The sequence below is a fragment of the Stegostoma tigrinum genome, chromosome 25, assembly GCF_030684315.1.
Source record: "Stegostoma tigrinum isolate sSteTig4 chromosome 25, sSteTig4.hap1, whole genome shotgun sequence".
NCBI classification, from domain to species: domain Eukaryota; kingdom Metazoa; phylum Chordata; class Chondrichthyes; order Orectolobiformes; family Stegostomatidae; genus Stegostoma; species Stegostoma tigrinum.
The window spans coordinates 22,446,140-22,467,714 of NC_081378.1; the positions used below are offsets into that span (position 1 = coordinate 22,446,140).

At 39.5% G+C, this 21,575-nt stretch overlaps 1 protein-coding gene and 1 long non-coding RNA gene across 5 annotated transcripts in view; one reads left to right on the forward strand and one right to left on the reverse strand.

Annotated features, from left to right (window-relative positions):
• rint1 (RAD50 interactor 1) overlaps positions 1–13,374 on the reverse strand; it is a 40,026-nt gene extending 26,652 nt beyond the window's left edge. Inside the window, exons 1-4 of one of the 3 annotated variants that reach the window (XM_048554214.1) lie at positions 13,188–13,374; positions 9,418–9,659; positions 3,785–3,958; positions 1,882–2,031 (exon numbers count right to left, since the gene is read on the reverse strand). In XM_048554214.1, coding sequence (XP_048410171.1) covers positions 1,882–2,031; positions 3,785–3,958; positions 9,418–9,659; positions 13,188–13,337 — 716 coding nt within the window. In that variant the 5' untranslated portion in view covers positions 13,338–13,374. Of the gene's footprint in view, positions 1–1,881; positions 2,032–3,458; positions 3,557–3,784; positions 3,959–9,417; positions 9,660–13,187 lie in introns of those variants that run through there. The other 2 variants (XM_048554215.1, XM_048554216.2) reach the window with 2 other exon arrangements.
• LOC125463229 (uncharacterized) lies at positions 9,557–12,068 on the forward strand. 2 transcript variants are annotated; one of them, XR_007249789.2, is made up of 3 exons: positions 9,557–9,611; positions 9,964–10,170; positions 11,923–12,068. It is a non-coding gene; the product is annotated as an uncharacterized LOC125463229 (long non-coding RNA). The 2 variants fall into 2 exon arrangements; XR_007249788.2 differs by having other exon boundaries at positions 9,559–9,651.
• Positions 13,375–21,575: the final 8,201 nt, after the last annotated feature.

Below are 21,575 nucleotides of genomic sequence, written 5' to 3' on the forward strand. Positions count from 1 at the left end.
ATACAACTCAATGACATAAAAGCAAAGTACTGAGAGTGCTCGAGATCTGAAATGAAAATAAATTGCTGGAGAAACTCAGCAGATCTGGCATCACCTGTGTAGAGAGAAAGAGGTAATGTTTCAAATCCAATCTGGCTATTTTTCAAAAGTTTTGAAGAGTCATATTGGACTGAAATGTTAACTCGGTTGGTCTCTGTATAGATTCTGCTAGACCTGCCAAATTTCTCCAAAAAATTCACTTTACAACTCACTGGAAGCTGACATTGACATTCCTACACCAAACAGAGTCTTACATACAGAATGGAAACAGATCCTTTGGTCCAACTTGTCCATGCTGACCAGATGTCTTAATCTAGTTCAATTTGCCAGCATTTGGCCCATATCCCTGCATACCGTTCCTATTCACATACTCATCCAGATGCCTTTTAAATTTTGTAATTGTACCAGCCTCCATCACTTCCTCTGGCAGCTCATTCCATACACGCACCACTCTGTGCATGAAAACATTGCCCGTTAGGTCCCTTTTATATCTTTCCTCTTTCATCTTAAACCTATGCTCTCTAGTTTTGGACTCCACTACCCTGGGAAAAACCGGCTACCTTACCTCATGATTTTATAAACCTCTGTAAGGTCATTCCTCAGCCTCCGATGCTCCAGGTAAAATAGCCCCAGCCTATTCAGCCTCTCCCTACAGCTCAAACCCTCCAACCCTGGCTACAAGGAGGCAATGGCCTCGTGGTATTATCGCTGGACTGTTAATCCAGAGACACAGATAACATTCTGGGGACTTGGGTTCAAATCCTGCCATGGCAGATGGTGGAATTTGAATTCAATAAATACCTAGAATTAAGAATCTACTGATGACCGTGAATCTATTGTCAAATATTGGAAAAACCCATCTGGTTCACTAATGCCCTTTTGGGGAGGAAACTGCCATCCTTATCTGGTCTGGCCTACATGTGACTGCTGACCCACAGCTATGTGGCTGACTCTTAACTGCCCTCTGGACAATTAGGGATGGGCAACAAATGCTGCCTGGCCAATGATGACGTCAGCCCATGAATGAATAAAGAAGACAAGACATACTTGTAAATCTTTTCTGAATCCAAGTTTGACAACACCCTTCCTGTGATTGGAGACCAAACGTGAATGGATTGAAAGTGTTCCAAAAGTGGCCTAATAATGTCCTGTACAACTACAACATTACCTCTCAACTCCTACCTTCAAGGCAACACTCATCAGAACCTTACCATTAAGTGTATAAATCCTGCCCTGTTTTGACTTTCCAAAATGCAACATCTCACAATTATCTACATTAAACTCCATCTGCCACTTCTCAGCACATTGACCCATCTGATCAAGATCCCATTGTACTCTAAGATAACCTTCATCGCTGTCTACTACACCACCAATTTCGGCGTAAGCTGCAAACTTACTAACCATACCTCCTTTGTTCACATCCAAATCATTTGTATAAATGACAAAATGCAGTGGAATCAACACCGATCTGTGTGGCGCATGGCTGGTCATAGGCCTCAGTCTGGAAAGCAACCCTCCACCACCACCCTCTGTCTTCTACCTTTGAGCTAGTTCTGTAGCTAACTGGTCAATTCTCCCTATTTTCCATGTGATCTAACCTGGCTAACCAGTTTAGCATGCAGAACCGTGTTGAACGCCTTACTGAAACTGAAATAGATCACATCCACCACCTTGCCATCATCAATCCTCTTCATTATTTCTTTAAAAAAGGAAACTATAGAACTAAAATCAGATATTTTCAAGTTGTCAAAGCTTGATGAATTTTCTAGTAATTTTTATCCTAAGATAAATCCACAAACTACTAGTAATATTATTTTATTGATGCCAAATGAGAAAGGATACGATGTCTGTAACTTCAGGAGCTGAATAAAAAGTATTTCCAGATTATTGTTGAGTTCTGTTGAGTTAGCAGCTGATGCCAATGCAGGAATCTGGGACTGTGGAGGCCCAATCAAAGGCCAATGCAGATGCTTTAAGACTTCTTCAAAATCACTACAGAAATAAAATTTTGATGGTAATTTTTAGAAATGTGGTCGACACGCTTGTAAATTACATAGACTGACAGAACTTCAAAAGCTTTCAAGTTAGGAAGAGGGGAGGGGCATCTGACAGGCCTTCTACTTCTGACTGTTATTTACCAATTGTACATGGAAGTATATATGCTATATCAAAATAGGAACCAGTATAACAATTATTCCTTTCCCTACCATGCCCTCCAAAACTTTGTGTCAACTGAAGTAACTCGCTTGTTGTGATACCTATGATACTATTCTGAAGTAACAATCAAGTCTTTGGACTGGACGAACACCAATAAGAAAGTAGAGAAACAAATAATACTTCGTAGCTGTATAACACTTTAAGTCGTGTATATTCTATGCATTTCCTTGCATTTTAATCTGGATTTTATTTGATCATATTATTTACTTTTTCAAACTCAAATTGTTTCCTGTTCCTACATTCTCTTCAAAGTCTTTTAATCTTCATAGGGCAGTACTTTCTTGGTCTCTCACGAAATCAATAACAGTCCCATTTCTCAGTATTCTTTGCCTACCTGGCATGCACAGACCCATCAAATGCTTCGACTCACAACTGTCCTCAACTGCTCTACATTACTGGTCTCTTTTTCACAGTTTTAAATTGTATTCTCTTCAGTTATAACATACACTATTTCTTCATGTTAAGACAGTGTATTTGTACTTCCAATATCATTAGAAGTGCTCTAAGTTGATTATTATCCTACAGCTGACAAAGCACTTTCTGTGACTGCAGGAAGTCTGATTAAATTCTACCTGCTACAGTCACTGCAATCCTGCCTCACACTGCAGAAGTCAAGTTATAAACAAAAAGAAAGATTATCTAAAGACTATAAGAGATGCTTGGGAAGATGCAAGCCATAACATATAAGCAGAGGTGAATGATGAAAACATAGATGATAATAAGATGCAACTGCGGACCACAACAACTGGAGCATTTACGCATAAAAAAATTAGAAAATCACATAATTTACATTTATAAAGTATAATTTACAACTTTTGTAAATGGCAGGTTTACCAGATCATGTTAAATAGTTTTGAAGTTGAGTTACTGTTTTCAATAGTTATTACTGTAGCGTACATAAATGCAATAGTAATATTGCACACGGCAAGTTTCCACACACAATGCTCAGATAAATATTTGTTGAGCTGTTGGTTGAGGGCTGAAAGTCGAACAAAATTACAAGGGAACTCTCGCGTCTTTTTCAAATAGAGTAACTACATCTCAGATGGTGGACAAGTCATGTCCAAAAGATTGAGGGAATTTTTTTTTCATTTTTCTACACTAAGGAAAGGATACCTTATATTCTATGTGGAAAATACTAATTTTGGCATTTTTTAAGATGCTTTCATATTCTTGCCTGGAGAGAAAAATCGGTAGGTTACCTCCCTAGGCTCTTCCAATCATTATTCATAATTAACGGTTCAGAAGATTACAATACAGGCCAGACATCAGGTCATTCTTTTATAAAATGAGGAATCGCCTGAAAAATGAAACATGATAGGTGGGCAATAACAATTCCCTATTGTTGGAAGACCATTTTATACAAGTTAACATTAGAAAGAGAAAAAGCACGATTGATAACTGCATTCTACTCTGAAATTTCATTTTTCCCAACTTTTATTCTATTACACATAAAGCTGACACTGATTACATTCAAACTCTTTCTTTCTGGCATCTGATACTGTGGATTTGTTAAAAAAATACTTACTTAGTTAGTCTGTCCTTGAGAATTTTGTGCCAGAATTTGACAGTGGATCTTATGAAGTTGAGCAGATGAGTACATGATGATTCTTTAAGCTTTATATCTAGTTTTGCCATGGAAACCAGTGTATTGGCAGCATCTGATACACTATTTGTCATGAGGTGCTGCTGAATGCAATCGCTAGGAAAATAACACATTATAAATATTGCATCAGTACATCTGAAGCACAAGAAGTGAGGATACATCTAAAAGATTTGGTGACCAGACCTATGTTGTCAACAATGCTGCAGTAAAGATGACAGTGGCAATAAGTGTGATTCCTTTCCAGGCTAGGGCCACTCTATGTTTTGAAAACAGCAGATCAAGTAGCTAAAAATAATAGAGAGATATTCAGGTTATAGGACTTCTGTTCAAATCAGGCAAACTATAGATAACTCATGTCTTTCCCCCACTCCACCTCTTCTTTAACTTTCTAATTGTTTGGATATTTGGATTCCAAGGTGAAGAAAAGATGCAAGCTTTAAGTTTTATTTGTATTTATGCTGTATATTGTGCTAAGACCTTTATAGATCTCTGAGAGGGGTTTGAAAATTTGTTGACATATATTTAAATGAGGCTACTGAAACCCTTAAGTGAATAGTTCTTAGATGCAAAAGTAGAAGACAAGAAAAAATTTGGGCTGTTGCCTAGCAATAAGATGTAGCCTATAACAGGAAGACAGAGACAGGACAAGGTATTTTACAAAGGCAGAACTATCCAGGAAGTCAAGTGATTGTGTAGGCTTCTTTCAGACACAGAAACAAGACAGTCCAAGAGAAAGTTCCTGTAATAGTAATAGCAGCAGTGTGGTGCCTTAAAGTCGGTAGACAGAAGCTTCAGAAACAGAATGCTAAGATAGAAGAACTTAATGAATCCAAGTCAAGAAATAAGAGTTAGACGTTCATTTAAAAGGTCACAGAAAGAGACATTAATTAAAGAAATAACATGAAGTGAATGTGTAAGTTGGCTAAAAAAAAAATTTACAGCTAAGATTGAGGAACTTTAAAGTAAAAACAGGTTATCTTTCAATGAGATCTCTGTATTTATAAAGTTGTTAGGGATAAAAGAGTCAAAACTTTATTTCTGATATTTGTAACACGATCAGTTCAAATAATTCTAGTACTGTATTGTATTGCATAAAATAGTTTCTTATTTTCCTATTTATATGTAATAAAGTTTGATTTCTTTTTTAAAAAGTACATCTACAGCCTGTTATGAATACATTCAGTCACTGACCAAATTTGGAAACAAATTGCAAAAATAAAACTTAGGGTCTAACAAGCCAGATCTCACATTGGAAACAGACTTGCCCTTTATTATCATCAGCTGGAATCACAAATTGTAATACATTTTAGAGGAGGATCTAAAAATATTTTGTACGTGAGCAAATATTGTAAAATTGATACAGCAAACAGAAGCACTATTTTAAACACAAGATCAACTTCATAGGTAGAAGTAAGTTGAATAACCACTTAATGCATATTTTATGGTGTTGGCAGTAGGGAGAATATTGGCCAATAACATATTTCAAAAATTCTCTTAAACTGGATTGAGCTTTGCGGCCCATCTGTCAGATTTTACAAACAGTGGACCGCCACAACATTTTGAAGCATATTGACTAATTTTGATGTGCAGTCGTTGAAACACAGCAGTTAATTTATGCTCAATAAACTCTCTGAAAAAGCAACATCACAGTGATCATATCACCTGTGCTTGTGATACTGTTTGAGGCTTAAATATTAACCAGGAAGTAGGGGGATAATTCCCTGTCCCTCTTTGAAATTGCTTTTCTTAATGCATTAGTAGAATGCAGTCGTCACTCACAAGGTTAGCATTTAATGCTGTGAAATGCCCTGGAGAAGGTGGTGGTGAGCTGTCTTCTTGGACCTTGTAGTCCTTGCACCTATATTTCTGTAAAAGTCAATTTCAGGATTATGATTCGGTGACAGCTAATATTGTTCCGACTATGGATGATGGGTGGTTTAGAGGGGAACCTGCAGATGGTGGTGTTTCCATGCATCTGCTCCCCTTTTCCTAATGGGTGGTAGAAGATGCTCTTGAAGGAGACTTTGTAAATTACTGCAATGCATCTTGAGGGAGAGAACATACTGCTGTCATAAGTGCCATCTGAGTAGGAAGATAGGGACTTACTTTGGAGTCTCATGCAAAATCTGGCACTGCCAACAGTGCATCATCTCCTCAGCAAAAGACTTGTCTTTTGTGCTTAAATCCTGGATTGGGACTTGAATCCGGATCGTCTTAACTCAGAGGTGAGAATACCATCGATTAGTTCGATTGGAGGGAGGCTGCAATGTTAATTATACTGTTTATTTCTAGAGGACATTAATTTCACTGCTTTGTCAAGTGAATATTAATGATCTGATGACATTATAACAGCGTACTAATGTCCTGGTGTGTTTGTTATGTACATATTAGAGTTCTAGAGTTTGGACTTTGAATGAATGGTATGTAACGTTCATGCCACAAAATACCAGGCAACGCCCATCTCCAATAGGAGACAATCAAGTCAGTGACTTTTTACATTCAATGTTGTTATCAACACCAAAATCCCCACAATTAAAATCCTGAGGGTTACCATTGGCCAGAAACTGAACTGAACTAGCCACATAATTACAGTGGTTATAAAAGCGGTCAGATGTTAAGAATACTGTTGTGGCAAACTCACCTCCTGACACCCTAAATCCTGTCCATCATCATCTTTAAGGCAAAAGTCAGGAAATACTTGCTTGGATGAATGCTGCTCCAACAGCGCTCAAGAATTTTGACACAATGCAGGACAAAGCAGTCCATTTGACTGGCATCACATCCGCAAATGTTCAGTCATTTCACCACTGATGCTCTGCAGCAATAGTGTGTACTATCTACAAGATGCCCTGCCACAACCACTTCCATCTAGGACAAGGGCAGCAGATACATGGGGACATCAACATCAGCACGTTCCCCTCTAAGTCATTCACCATCCTGACTTGGAATATATTACCATTCCTTCAGTGTCTCTCAAAATCCTGCAATTCCCTCCCTATTGGCATTCTGGCTCCATTCACAGGACTTGGACTGTAGTGGTTCAAAAAAGCAGCTCACCATCATCTGCTAAAAAGCAACTCGGGACAGGCAATAAATACTGACCCAGCCTGCAACATTCAAGTTTCATAAGTAAATTAAAAAATGGGGTCTTGGTCTGCGAATCTGCGGGTTCTAATGTTTAACTTGTCAGCATTGCCAGAGCCATGGGGTTTTTTTTAGGAAAACAGTATAACGGAATAGTTCCCGGAATGCTAATTAAAATTTGTTTGCATTGGGAAAGTTTGACGAGTGAACAGAGTAAACAATTAGAATGTTTTTCAGTTCGGAACTGATTTTGTTTTGCTTATGGAAACACCCTCAGCTTAGAAAAATCTAGATTTTCATTTCACAGAAATTCTAGTTGATGTTAGATGTAAGGATGCAGTTCGCCTGGAGCAAGAAATTAGTTCAGCAAAATTCGAAAGAGGTTACTTAACTCTAATGATTTAATTTGAAAGTTCTGGACTGGAACTGTTTGGTTAGAACCCTGAAGTGGTTATTCAAATCTGAGATAGTCAAAGCTCAAGTCCATGAAAACTCAAGGAAGAGCCAATCTGTTTGGAAATGTTTCAAATTATGTTATATGTAAGTAGTTTGGTTTATTATATTTTATCTCATTTCCTCTTGTGTAATAAACTTCTGTTTGATTGATTAAACCAGATCTGCAGTATTTCAACTTGTGTTTCAATGAAACGCCAGCTCATTAAAACAAACAAAAAAGAAATCATTTAATCCAGATTTCTATTTGGGATCTGATTTGTCCAGTAATAAACATCACCGGGGGCCATAATACTGGTCAAACTTCCTATGTTAACCAACATTGTCAAGAGCTCAGCCAAGCTTATACCTATCAACAAGAAATGTAATCATCTGTCTAAAAAGTGCTAGTGCCAAGATCTACAGCATGCAGCACCTAAAACACAAACGGAATAGTACAAATCTGTCAGAAATACAGAAATGTAGTTAGTATTTAAAACTCATAATGGTAGTCTCAACAGTGGACTGAAGTTTACAGAACACCTGCAGAAACATAAAACAGGGTGCCAGCCCCAATGCTGGCTCACCTTGCCATAGCTTTATGACTGGTGGGGTGGACTTTTACCAACCTGAGGGACTCAGTTTGCTGATGCTCAAATTTAACAGGTAGCAGGAGAGTCCAGCACTCAATGTTGGCCAGTGAAAAGGGGGCTACATCCTCTCTGACTCTCTAGTGTCCAATGGAGCCAATCCCTTGCCCACACAACTTTCTCCCCCATACCGCCATTCCTTGCTGTTGTGTGCCAGCCTTAGCCAGGTGAAATCCCAGACTCATCTGGCTGTCCAGGTTTGTTGTTGAATGCCTCTCTCCCTGGTTTATGGTGACACTGCTGTTACTGCAGAGCTGTGGGTCTCTGACTGGCGGGGAACTCAATGAGATAGCATAATCTTCTGAAAGTGGGGGAAATTCTCATCTCATAACAATTAAAGACTTGTCACCCAAAAACAGCATCATCTCCTGAAGATGAGTAGGCTTGTCAACCAAAAAATAAAAACAGGGTCAGGCTGATTTATGCTATGATGTGGGAGCCCATCCTTACACACAGCCTAGTTTTTGGACATGCATGCTTTAATTATCTGGTGAGAGCATCAAACGAAAGAAACACCCATGTTAATAAAATATTTTCTGACAATGACATTATCTTGAATTCTTTATCATAAATGATGTAAAGGACAACTTTATTTTGAAATTTAGACTGCAGCCAAACAAATCTTTTTGCTCAATTTGAACTCTTGATATAATCAGCATCAGCCAAGCACCACCAATTTCTTATAATCTTCTCAATGCTGCCACTTTTTTGGCAGGGGTGTCAAAGCGGTTGTAAAACAATGGGGATATCAATTAAATGCAGGTTGAAAATTCATATTTAAACTTTATCTTCTAAATTTTTCTGACTACTTTACATCATGCTAAGTACCGCACAACAAGTGAAAATGAGGAATTATATTAAGCCTGGATTCTTCTTCACTTTCAACTGAATAATATGCAATTTTGCAGCTGCTGTAACCTGGTTGCACCATAGATAATTTCTAATTGTGAGATTTGAGGACAGTAAGATTTTACAGGCTTCAAGTTTAACTTTACAAAGTTAATTGTTCATAAGTACCAATAAAGAAACAGATTCATGCAGATCAACTTCTGTGAACTGCAATTGGAGAAGAAAATATACCTTTACAAACTGATCAAGCAAGGGCAAAGTTTAAGATAATTTCCTGGAAAATGTGACTGGTATGTGGAACTGGATTAAGTTTTGTAGTTAATGATTTCTAAATACCTAGAAATGATATTGACATAGCCACATTTTTGTCAACCTGAAAGGATAGGCGACTTGACAGCGGCTGCTGGCAGAATCAAGTGACCAAAGATCTACACAAGTATAATTCTTGAAATCGCCTTTAAATGTACGCCAACAGATGGACGAAACATTCTCACCCTATTACTATAAATCACCCTTAATTGCAGAAATTGGTATATTTACCTTAACTCTTCTATTTGTGAAATCCATTTCAAGTACCAAAGGTGTCGTTCAATCTCCTCAATCTGACCAATCAGTACCTTCAGTTCTTCCATCCAGGGCTGGGCTGTTAGTAGATGATTGCTAATCAAGTTAGCTAAGGCTGAGTTTTTCTCAAGTAAGCTACTGAGTAGTCTTTTGGAGTTTTCAGCCTTCTTGTATGCATTTTCAATTTTTTTTGGTACTTCTGATGAAACAGTAAGAACCTATAGTAATTGTAAACAAATGTTTGGAGGTTACATTAGTAATAATAGAATTTGTAACATTGTGTTTATTTCAAATGTGTGTGATCACCAATTCTTTTAATTTTAAGCTAAAAACAGAGGTGGAAATTTTTCAGATTCCTAATACTCATGGACAAATTCCAACAGAGAAGTTTTTCCAGTCTTGGGCAAAACGATAAACCATAAAAGAGATAACACCTTAAATACCAGTTATAGCAGTCTATCTTTTTAAGTTTTATGTTAATTGAACATTTTTCTTTCAAATCTTCAAAATTTGACATTTCAGACTCTTATCTGTTTTTGGCTCTCGGTTCACAACAACACAAAAAAAAGTTCTGTCTAGGAGGAATAGCACCCTCTACATAACTCTAGAAATAAATTTTAAATAACAGATACACAACACGGCTTCTACTCCCTCTCGTGAAAGGAACCCCAGAAGGATGATGGGCGTGGTGCACAGAGGACATACGGTTCCCCATAAGGATTCAAAAAGGTAGGAACAGTCACTCCAGTCTGTTTTTGTTTGCTCAAGTGACAAATTTCAGGATATCACCACCAAATCATATCAAATATTTTTCAGCTAAAGATACTGCAGTGAAATTCAAAAGATAGAAAGTGTGCTTTCATTACAACTGTACAGCACAAAAGGAAGCTTTGATTACCAAAGAAAAACAGAGTTTTATGAAAGAAAATGGAAAATGTTGACAATCAGAGGAACTGGAAGTTTTGTTTTTAGTTATCTTGTGCAGATATGTCATGACATACTTCTGGAGCAAGTGGAACTTGAATCCAAACCTCTGGCCTAAAGATAGGAATGCTACCACTGTGCCACAACAGCACCAACTGGGCTGGCATATGTATCTGTAAACCAATAATACAGCAAGCAATTAAGAAGCAAACAAGATGTTAATCTGTACTAAAAAGCATCTGGAGTATAAGAATAAACAAGCCATTACATTGAAAGGGGTCTCATTGAGACTGCACCCAGAATACAGTTTTGATCTTTATGCCCAATAAAGGATATACATGCTTAAAGTAAGTACAACAATGGGTTCTGCAGTCTTAATGTATGATGAGAACAGATTGAAGACAGCGGGCCTATATATCCTAGAGTTTTGAAGATTAGGGGGTGATCAAATTGTAACAGAAATTGCCCAACAGGCTTAACGAGATATTGTGAGGATACTTCCCTTCGTTAAGGAGATTGAAGGTTTAAGGTTCACCACTTGAGAATAAGGGAATATCCATTTAGGATTGAGATGTAGAGAAGGTTTTCATTCAAAGCACTATGAACCATGTTACCCCTCAACTGCTCGATGTGCACAAGTTGGCCACTTTAATTTAATACGTGTGTCGCAGTGTAAGATAATTTTAAAGGACCTCGCACCCAAAATGAATGTTCCACACTTCCCAAACGTAATCCAAGATACTTTGATGTGAATCTTTGAGTCATGGTTGCTTGGTTGTTGATCATATTCAAGTTAGAGATCTGTTGTTTGATATTGAGAGAATGAAAGGACAAGGGATAGGGTGGGAAAACAAAGTTGAAGTAGAAGTTATTGACATGCCACTGTCTCACTACATGTCAGGGCAGGCTCAAAAAAGCTGAACGGCACATTACTATTTCCATTTCTTATGCTAATGGATTTAAACATTAAAAGGTTTTCTTTTCAACCATTACATTGTATAAAAATTGAAACTACGCAATGAAAATTCTACTAGCAATCATGCGGTCACCAAGAATTAAAATAGGTAATGTACCAAACCACAATTGGCCTTTATAGCCTCTAATTTATTCAGAATTTATTATTGAAATAGCAACTCGCTAATTTCAAATTCTGCCATACCAAATGAGAATGACGCATTGTTGTAAATAGTCACGTGGTTCACTTGGAATCAAAGTGTCTCTGCTCGAGTTCAGCATGGTCCTATAGGATTTTGATACTTGTCAAACCTGTGGTCATCAGGTTATGACATTTGCCATTTGATACAAAATATGTGGAGAATTAAATAAACAGATGCACAATCTTTTTTAGATATGAAATTTTAAACCATCAGCAATCAAGATCAATATGCTTAGAGTCAGAAGGACAGCTTCAAGAGGGTTTTGTAATCCATAGAGCAAGTATGCTGCATTTACTGTAAAATGGTGGTGACAGACTGCTAAGTAAAGATCTCTGTTTCTAATGGCGTACTCTAATTTATTTTTAAATAAAAACAATGGTCAAACTCTTTTTTTTATTAGAATTGATACAAATAGGACATTCCAGTATGGAGAAGAATGGAAAAATCTCTACATATTGACTTCTGCTCCCTAAGTGCTTACAATCAATCATCTGCGATTTCCAGACACAGCATCCAGATGTTGAATAAAATTTTTGTTCATGGCCACACTTTCTGTAATCTCTCATTTTATGTCAATGATGTCCTATTGTTTACAATTGCTTATTTCAACAAATAAATCAAAATGAGTGTTGAATACTTTTGGACGTTACTAAATCACCCACATACAGAAAACTGCACATTTCAAAACTAAAATGGAAGCCATGTAGTGCTGTTTATTGATTGGGTTCAACTATTTGGTGAAAACGACTGATGAGCAGCTAAACCAAACCAAGTTCTTCAGTTATCACTTTCACAGTGTCACTAGGACTGCTGTAGAAATTTACTTGAGCATTCGGACTACTGTTCTTCTTTTTATCGGGCTCACAGGCCAGAATGCAACATTGCTTAGAGGCAACATAAGGAAATAGGAACAGAAAAGATAACAAGTGGCTGACTGACTATTTGTTTTGCCGGTCAGGTGGTCCTTCAGCTTGTTGGTCACTATAAACCTGACAATTCAACTATATTACGACAAACATAATCACAGTCTAACCAAAAAATGGCTTCCGTCATACAGCAATCTGGTTTGATTCTTCCTGCTCAACTCAGGACGGATGACAAATATTGAGTAACACATACACATGGCAAAAAAAGTTAGAGTGACAGCTTAATATCTGTTTTGGCATTCCAAATTTGTGAAAAAAATTGTTATACAGATCAACAAGGCACCATTTTATAAATGCCTTAGTATGAAAAGTGCACGTCTAAGTATATTCGATGAAAGCTAATGTTTTGTTCTGTTGAAACGATCATTATGGACAACGAGAGATATTTCAGATATACCAGACATGAGCGACGGTAAATACTGGTAGGTCCGCTCAATAACTGCACATTGTTTTGACCAGAGAGATAACCAGTTATCCTCCTTTGATCGAGACATAAACCAGGCGTGCAATTTCTCTTTCAAAAGTAGTGATTTCAATAGCGAAACACTAGCATTGAGGAAATACTTAGCACATTTCCAATTTCAATAAAGACCTAATGTCTTATACCTGAGACTCAAGCTAGGGTTTTAAATTTATTTATTCACAGTGTGCATGGCATTTATTTTGATGCACGTTTCGGGGAGGAAAGACCGTGAAATTATTTAAGCCAAGTGGATTCCACAAGGCCCAGGCGCAGTACCTGCTCCTCCAGGTTTCTTTTACTCAGCGCTAGCTCCTCTATTATTTTTGGGAGTTTCTTTAATAATGTCGGATCGTCTCCAAACTCTTTCTCAACGAATTCGACCACATGCTGAGTGAGCTCGCCACCATACCCATCCTCCGCCGCCATGACAGCGGCTGGCACGTCACCACATCCGGGCAACCGGACCGGTTACCATGGAGACCGCGCACAGGCTGACTCGGCGTCATCCCAGCAAAACGATGGAGAACAGTTCGGAACTGCTGGAGGAATGCTCAAACCGCCAGTGGAGACAGAAACACAGTTAATGTTTAACCATTTTGTGACACGCCAGTGTTCAACAGCAGCGCAGACCAGACTCTTCGGATAATAAACACAAAGAACCGCGGATGTTGGAGGAGCTCAACAACTCTGACAGCATCTGCAGAAATCATGTGGAGGTGCTGGTGTTGGACTGGGGCGGACAAGGTCAGAAATCACACAGCACCAGGTCGTAGTCCAACAGAACAAAGTATGGGGCTGGATGAACACAGCAGGCCAAGCAGCATCTTAGGAGCACAAAAGCTGACGTTTCGGGCCTAGACCTTTCATCAGAAAAGGAGTCCAACACGCTGATTTGAAATCACAAGCTTTCTAAGCGTCGCTCCTTCTTCAGGTGTTAGTGAAATAGGTAGTATCAGACATTGAATTTATAAGTAAAAGATCAAAAGGTCACACCACTGAGGATGGACTAAACAAATCTTAAGATGCTGCTAAATCTTTAAATCAATTAGAAGGTTTTAATTGATTAATATGTATATGTAAATCGCCAGATTCCTTTCAAGACACGGTCCTGAGAGAAATAAAGATCTTTGCAGTATACAGAGGAGGTGACATTTTAGGTCACACAACGCATATTAGGTGTAGGACCTTGTTTAGAGATAGTAGGAACTGCAGATGCTGGAGAATCTGAGATAACACAGTGTGATGCTGGATGAACACAGCAGGCCAAGCAGCATCAGAGGAGCATGAAAGCTGACGTTTTGGGGGTAGGGTAGAGAGGGTGACTGTGTGTGTGAGTGAAGTTGGGGAGAAAGAGAGAAACAGTGAGTGTGTGGGGGGTGTGTTTGGGTGTGTGGGGGGGGGGGAGGGGGAGAGAGAGTGTGTGTGTTTTGGGGGTAGAGGCAGAGTCTGTATGTTTGGGGGAATGGGGAAGAGAAAGTGTGTGTGGGGGAAGGGGGGAGAGAAAGATTGAGTGTGAGAGAAAGAGAGAAAGTGTGTGTATTTATGTGTGAGGGAAGATAGAAAGAGAGACTGTGTGTGTGTGTGAGAGAGAGAGAGTTGAGTGTGGTGGGGTCACCTGTAATGCAACATGAACCCAAGATCCCAGTTAAGGCTGTCCTCATGTATATGGAACTTGGCTATCAATCTTTGTTCAGCGACTCTGCATTGTTGTGTATTCCAAAGCCCACCTTGGAGGTTGTTTACCTGAAGATCCGAGGCTTAACGTGTCCTTTACCGCTGAGGTATTCCCCGACTGGGAGGGAACATTCCTTCTGATGATTGTTGTGCAGTGTCCATTCATCTGTTGTTGTCGTGTCTGCATGGTTTCGCCAATGTACCATGCCTTGGGGCATCTTTCCTTGCAGCATATGAGATAAACACTGTTGGTTGAGTCACGTGAGTATCTGCCAGGCACACGGTGGGTAGTTCTCCCACGTGCTCCCAAGTGTCCATGTTGAAGATCTGATATGTCTTACAACAGCTACTAATGACAGGGTTGTATAGACTTGTCATCAATATTGTCCAGAAGGTTGGATAGTTGCTGCGAACAATGGTTTACAGTTGGGCAGTTGTTTGAGGTCGTGAAGTGGAGGCATGGGGAAGATCTTGGTGAGGTGCTTATCCTCATTGATAATGCATTGAAGGCTGTGAGCAACGTGGCAGAGTTTCTCCACTCCTGGGAAGCACTGCATGACAAAGAGCACTGTGTCAGATGTATCCCACGTCTGTCTCTAAGGAGGGCATTACGGTTTTTCACTGTGGCATGTCGGTGCTGGCTATTGATGGGTATTGCATTGTATCCTGTTCTTATGAGGGTGTCCTTCAACACCTTTAGGTTTCAGTTTCACTCCTCCTTATCTGAACAGATTCTGTGTATGTGTAGGGTTTGTCCATAAGGGATGGTTGTTTTAATAGGTTTCTGGTGGAAGCTAGAGAAGTGTGGCACCGTAAGGTTATGCGTAGGTTTGTGATAGAATGCTATACTGCGGTGTCGGTCCTCGTCCTCAAACTCACCAATGGTGTGAACCCTGAAGGTTCTGAAGAAGGGTCACTGGACACAAAACATTTGACTCTGCTTTTCCTCCACAGATGCTGCCAGACATAGTGTTTTGAGTTATTTTGATTTTTGTTTCCAAGTTTTCAGGGATGGTGTCAGTTTGGCTTCCATTCCTAAATATAGAATTTAAGCTAATTTGAAATGCTATTCTTCCCCGGTTCCTCTAATCAGTGACTGAGAAGGCACCTCAAGTCACCTCTTGCTGCTGCCTGAGTATTTTGCTGAATTAACATGGGCAGTCCAAAGTCAGCAAAGTGTGCACACATAAACACGAGTCCATACAGACACAAAGAAGTAAACAAGTGTGCTATCTTTCACTCTTCCCAGAGTCACATCAGTTTGGCAAACGGGTGGCTGAGTTTGGAGGGATCCAGAGGTAATTTGGTGTGGGGTAGGAGTTGAGGCCAGCAGCTGCAGAACTCTCAAGCCCAACTTTGGGGATGGGGAGATATTGTGTTGACAGTTGGTGGTGGCGGCAGCAGCGGTCAGGTCCAGGTGCTGTTTGGGATAAGAACACAAGAACTAGAAGCAGGAGTAAGCCATCTGGCCCCTCGAGCCTACCCACCATTTAATAAGATCATGGCTGACCTTTGAGACTCAGCTCCACTTACCTGCCCACTCACTATAACCCTTAATTACTTTACTGGTCAAAATTTGTCTAGCCTTGCCTTAAAAACATTCAGTGTGGTAGCTTCACCCACTTCACTGGGCAGGGAATTCCACAGATTCACAACCCTTTGGGTGAAGAAGTTCCTCCTGACTTCACTCCTACATCTGCTTCCCTTTATTTTGCCCTCTAGTCCCACCTGCTAGCGGAAACAACCTCCCTGCCTCCACCTTATCTATTCCCTTCATAATCTTATATGTTTTTATAAGATCTCCCCTCATTCTTCTGAATTCCAATGAGTATAATCTCAGTCTGCTCAGTTTCTCCTCACAATCCAGCTCTCTCAACTCTGGAATCAAGGATAGCAGGCCTGGAGGGTGAGGAGGATCAAGGCAGACCTGCAGATGGGGTGAGATTCACACGGACCTGATTGGACATAGGGACCAGGTACCCTGATAGAGCTGACAGACTTGAAGAAGTATCTGGCAAACCTAAAAGGTGAGCAGGCCTGATGGAGAGTTTACTTGAAGGCCAGAAAGAGAATTTACTAGCAGGCCCTTGAAGATGGGGTTAGGAATTTGCAGAGAGGGGCTTTAATATTGGCGAGAGGGAGGGAGGTTGGGCAGCAATGTGATGTATCAGGAGTATGCGGCCTTTTGAGGGACAACACATACTATCAAGGAGGGAGGCTAAGTAAAATATATGAAATATGTCGTGATGGTAAACGTCTGTGAACTGAGATAGTCATATTGGTCCCCTTGACTTTGTTGAAACTGCATAAAGTTTTCCTTTGAAGCTTCCTTCTCCTTCCAGTCATATGGGCCCCTACTCCTCCAGTCTCATCAACTCCTCCAGTAAAGCATACCTTGTATTTTTTTTCCTTCAAGTTGGTCATCCTGAAAGGGGACTTCAATGTTGATCAGGATTAGTAGCCCATTAGCACCATCACTGACTGAGGTGATAGAATTTTGGAGGAACAGGCTTTCAGACTGGGCTCGCAGTAGCTAATGAGAGAACCAACACTGGGGGTTACCTCCTTTACTTTATCTTCATTAATCTACCTGTTGCGGATGCATTTGTCCTTAACAGTATTGGTGGGAACGATCACTGCACAGTCCCTGTTATGTGTTGTTGACCAGACGAGACCAGACTGTCTCAAAACATGTTAAGAAGGTAGCCTAAACTGTTAACTTTTTCTTATTTTGAAGATAGATGTGAAGTGTGTGTTTCCAGGTTTTTGCAACTGGTCAAACTACTTGATGTTAAGCAAAACACAATTTATTTAAACACTATAGTTAAAATACAAACAAAAGAAAGAGGAATTTAGAGTGACTTAACTGAATAATAGATACAGTACATATTAATAATTAATTGTTCCAATACAACAACATTTCCAAAAACACATCCTGTGGCAAAAAGGTAAATTCAGACACAGATTCTTACACGCAGTTCTCCAATCCAGTAGGAAACAACATCAAGAGATTTCAGAGAAAGCAGCAGCTAGGAATCACTTACTGAAGCTTTCAACACTTCTGGGACCCCAAACGGCTTCTGACTGCTACAGTTAAAAAAAAATTAGAAAGCCTGGTTTGAGAGAGCTGGCCACTCCCCATCCATTGTTCCAACTGTTCTTAATAAAACCTAAAGACTTTCTAAGTTATTTACTTTAGCTGTTTTCAATAGCCAGGTCACCACCTCTGCCTTCACAACCGTTCTTTAAAAAAAACCCAGGGCAATTTAAAGTGACAGGATTGTCACAAGAGACAAGATCCATCTTCAGACTTAGGAGACGGCACTGTATTGTGTGATACTAGCACAAGTAACATAGAATCAGAACAGCATTAGTTGTGGACCATCAGCAACTGCAAATTTAGTTTTCACTACATTTTGTATTTGAATGCTCCAGATAGTCCCTCTGTCTACAGCACCATCAAGCTAAATAACCAACTCTCTTTCAATGAGAAGTATAAAAGTACATGCCAGGAAGTCTACAAGGACTGTAGTCGTGTATTCTGCAAACAGCGCTAAACATCTCTAGCACTAATTAATCCAAAGTTCTGTAGTTCTGTTACATCCAGTCATGAAAGGTTGTGGACAGCTAATGGGAGGAAGAGGGTCAAAGAACATTCCCATCCACAATATTGTGACTCTGTGAAAATCAGTTATGAAGCATTTGGAACTTTTTCAACCAGAAGTTTCAAGTGGCTGTACCACCTGAGCTTTCTCCTGAGGTCTCCACAATCATTGGAGCCAGTGTCCAGTAAATTCAATTTTACTACACAGTATAGAAGAAACGGCTGAGTATACTGCATAAAATAAAGTGCCCTGACAACACTCTAGCTACAGCACTTAACGCTTATATACAGGCATTAGTTGTACTTCTATCCCAGCTGTTGCTGCACATCTAAAATGTATGCATCTATCTGACAAAATGTGAAAATTGGCCAGGCATCGCGTCTGCAGAAAGCAGGACAAATCTCCTCTGACAAACAACCCCATCCACCTCCTTTCAAATCATCAGAAAATTCACAAAACATGTTGACGTCAGTGCCATCCAATGGCACTTGCAATTACTTGCTTACAATACTCAGGTTTAGGTTTCATCAGGACCACTTTGCTCCACCAATTATGGAATTGAATTCTGGTGGTGCTGAGAGACTCAACTGCCCTTCACATTGGGGTAACATTTAATAGAGTGTGGCATCAAGGAGTCCTTGTAAAATTGATGTTAATGGGCATCAAAGGAACCACTCTTTATCGAGTGTTCTCTTACCTACCAGAAATGCATATGCTTGTCGTTGTTGCAGATCAATCCCGTCTGTCCCTCTGACACTTGAAGGAGTGAGACTCCAAAAGCTTGTGTCTCCATATAAACCTGTTGGACTATAACCTGATGTTGTGTGATTTTTGACCTTGTCCCAATATTGTTGCAGGAGTTCCTCAAAGCATGTCCAGGTTCAACTGTTTTAGCTGCTTCATCAATCACCCTCCTCTGTCATAAGATAAAGTGGGATGTTCATAGTCATTCACAATTCTTCATACAAAATATTAGCTGGCTTGCATATCCTGGCCAATACTCAGGCTTCAGTTGATGAATTCAAGTAATATTCATGTCACACAGGTGCTAAACAATGACCATCTCTCCATGATATTGAAAAACAAAAATCACCATTTACTGTAAACCCCACCATAACTTCCTGGAGTTCCCACTGACAGGAAACTTAACTGTATACTTTGGCTGAGAGCAGGTCAAAGACTGGAAATTCTGTGGTAACTCTGTCAACCATGTACATGGCAAAAGTCCAGGAGTATGACAAAACACACACTACAGGATTAGTGCAGTTCAACAACAATTAAGCTAAATACAATTCAAAACCAAGCATCCTGGTCATTTACACCCCATCCACTATCTTGAACATTAATTCCTGACCACTGACATACCATGATTGCACACTGTATCTATACATTAACTCATCAAAGCTTCTTTGATAGCACATCCTAAACCTGTGATCTCGAGAAAACAACAGAAAATGCATGGGAACATTACCACTTCCAGGTCACACACCATGCTAACTTGGAAATGTACGACTATTGCTTCATCTTCACTGGCTCAAAATCCTAGAACTCTGTACTTAATACCACCATGGGAGTACCTTCATTGCACAGACTGCAGTTTTAGAAGTAAGTTCACCACAGTCGTCTAAAGAGCATCTAGAGATGGGCAACAAGTACTAGCCTTGTCTGATACCTTTATATTCTGTGACTGAATGAATTTTAGGAAAGTAGTTTGAACACAAGAAGTTCAGATGACAAGTAGAAACAGAACTGAAAAATATTATGATTATTAAGAGAGTGGCAGCTAACGTAAAATGGAATCTTAAAATCATCTACGAATGCAAACAGTAAAACGGTAGTAAAAGGAGGAACCAAACAGGGACAAAGAAAGGATCAACAAATGAGCACAGGGAATGCTAAGTAATTTTCTTCTCTCTTAAGTAAGAGTCACAATCAGCTTAAAATGCTAATTGTTTCTCTTTCTATAGGTGTTGCCTCGTCTAAACATTCAGCACTTAGCAAGGCCAATATTTGTTGCCCATTCTATTTGCCTCAAAAAGTGGTGATTAGTTTTCCCCCCACAACAATGAAGGAGTGTTGATATTGTTTCAACTGGATGGGAACTTGCAGGCAATGAAGTTATAGACAATAGATGCTGGAGTAGGCCATTTGGCCCTTGGAGCCAGCACCACCATTCATTATGATCATGGCTGATCATCCACAATCAGTATCCTGTTCCTGCCTTATCCCCATAACCCTTGATTCCACTATCTTTAAGAGCTCTATCTATCTCTTTCTTGATATATATGTTGCCTCTCTTTCAATGTGGTAATGTTTACTGGCCTGGAAGGTGCTGTCGAAATACTTTTGATGAGTTGCTGCAGTTCATCTTGTATGTAGTGCACGCTGCTGCTCCGGTACGTTGGCATCGTCATGAATGCTTATGTTGCCAATACAGAGTGCTAATCAAGTGGGCTGCTTTAACCTGGATGATGTGGAGTTTTGTGATGTTTGAGTTTATTACTTCACTTTCCTGACTTGCACTTAGTAGGTACAGTCTAGTGTTGGAAATCAGCAGTAGAATTATTCGCATTACATTTCCCAGATGTTGACCTGCTCACGTAACCACAGTGTATGGCTGGTCCAGTGTAGTTTCTGGTAAACGGTAACATTCAAAATGCTGATAGTGTGGGATTCACAGATGGTAATGCTATTGAATGTCATGCAGAGATGGTTAGATTCTCATTTTTTGAAGTAGTTGTTGCTCAGCTGTTGTGTGGCATGAATGTTACTTGCTTTTTATCAGCCTGAGTCCAGACCTTACTACATATGGATAGACTGCTTTAATATCCAAGGTATTGCACATGGTACTGATCATTGTACAATGATCCAGAAGTATCCTCACTTCTGACTTCTTACTGAAGCAACTGATGATATTTGGACCACAGACACTATCCTGTATGTTTTGTAACGTATTGAAGAGGCACAGTGGAATGTCCTGTTTTCCAAACTGGAAGCTCTTGTTTTAAAGTCACTCTCCTAGACTTGATGGACAAGGAAAGTGCATTCGTAACAGGTTAAGTTTCAGTTTATAAATCCTTACCACATGCTTTTGGCAAATGTTGGAAGAGCAGGAGTGTGTCCTGGTCAGCAATATGTTGGAAAGAAAATTCTCAGAACCTACATTTTTGGGAAAAAAAAGGTGAGTAAAAGTTCTGGGGAGGCCTATTGAGCATTGGAATCAAACTTTGATATTTTGACAGTTTGTCTAAATCAAAAAATTCAAACAGCAATATTCAACAGTTCAAAAATTTGCAAGTTATTTGGGAAAGCAACTCCAGAGGGCAGTATAAATTCATCAATTAGATGCATTTCTGGACAGGGATTTGTTGAAAAGGTTGGATTG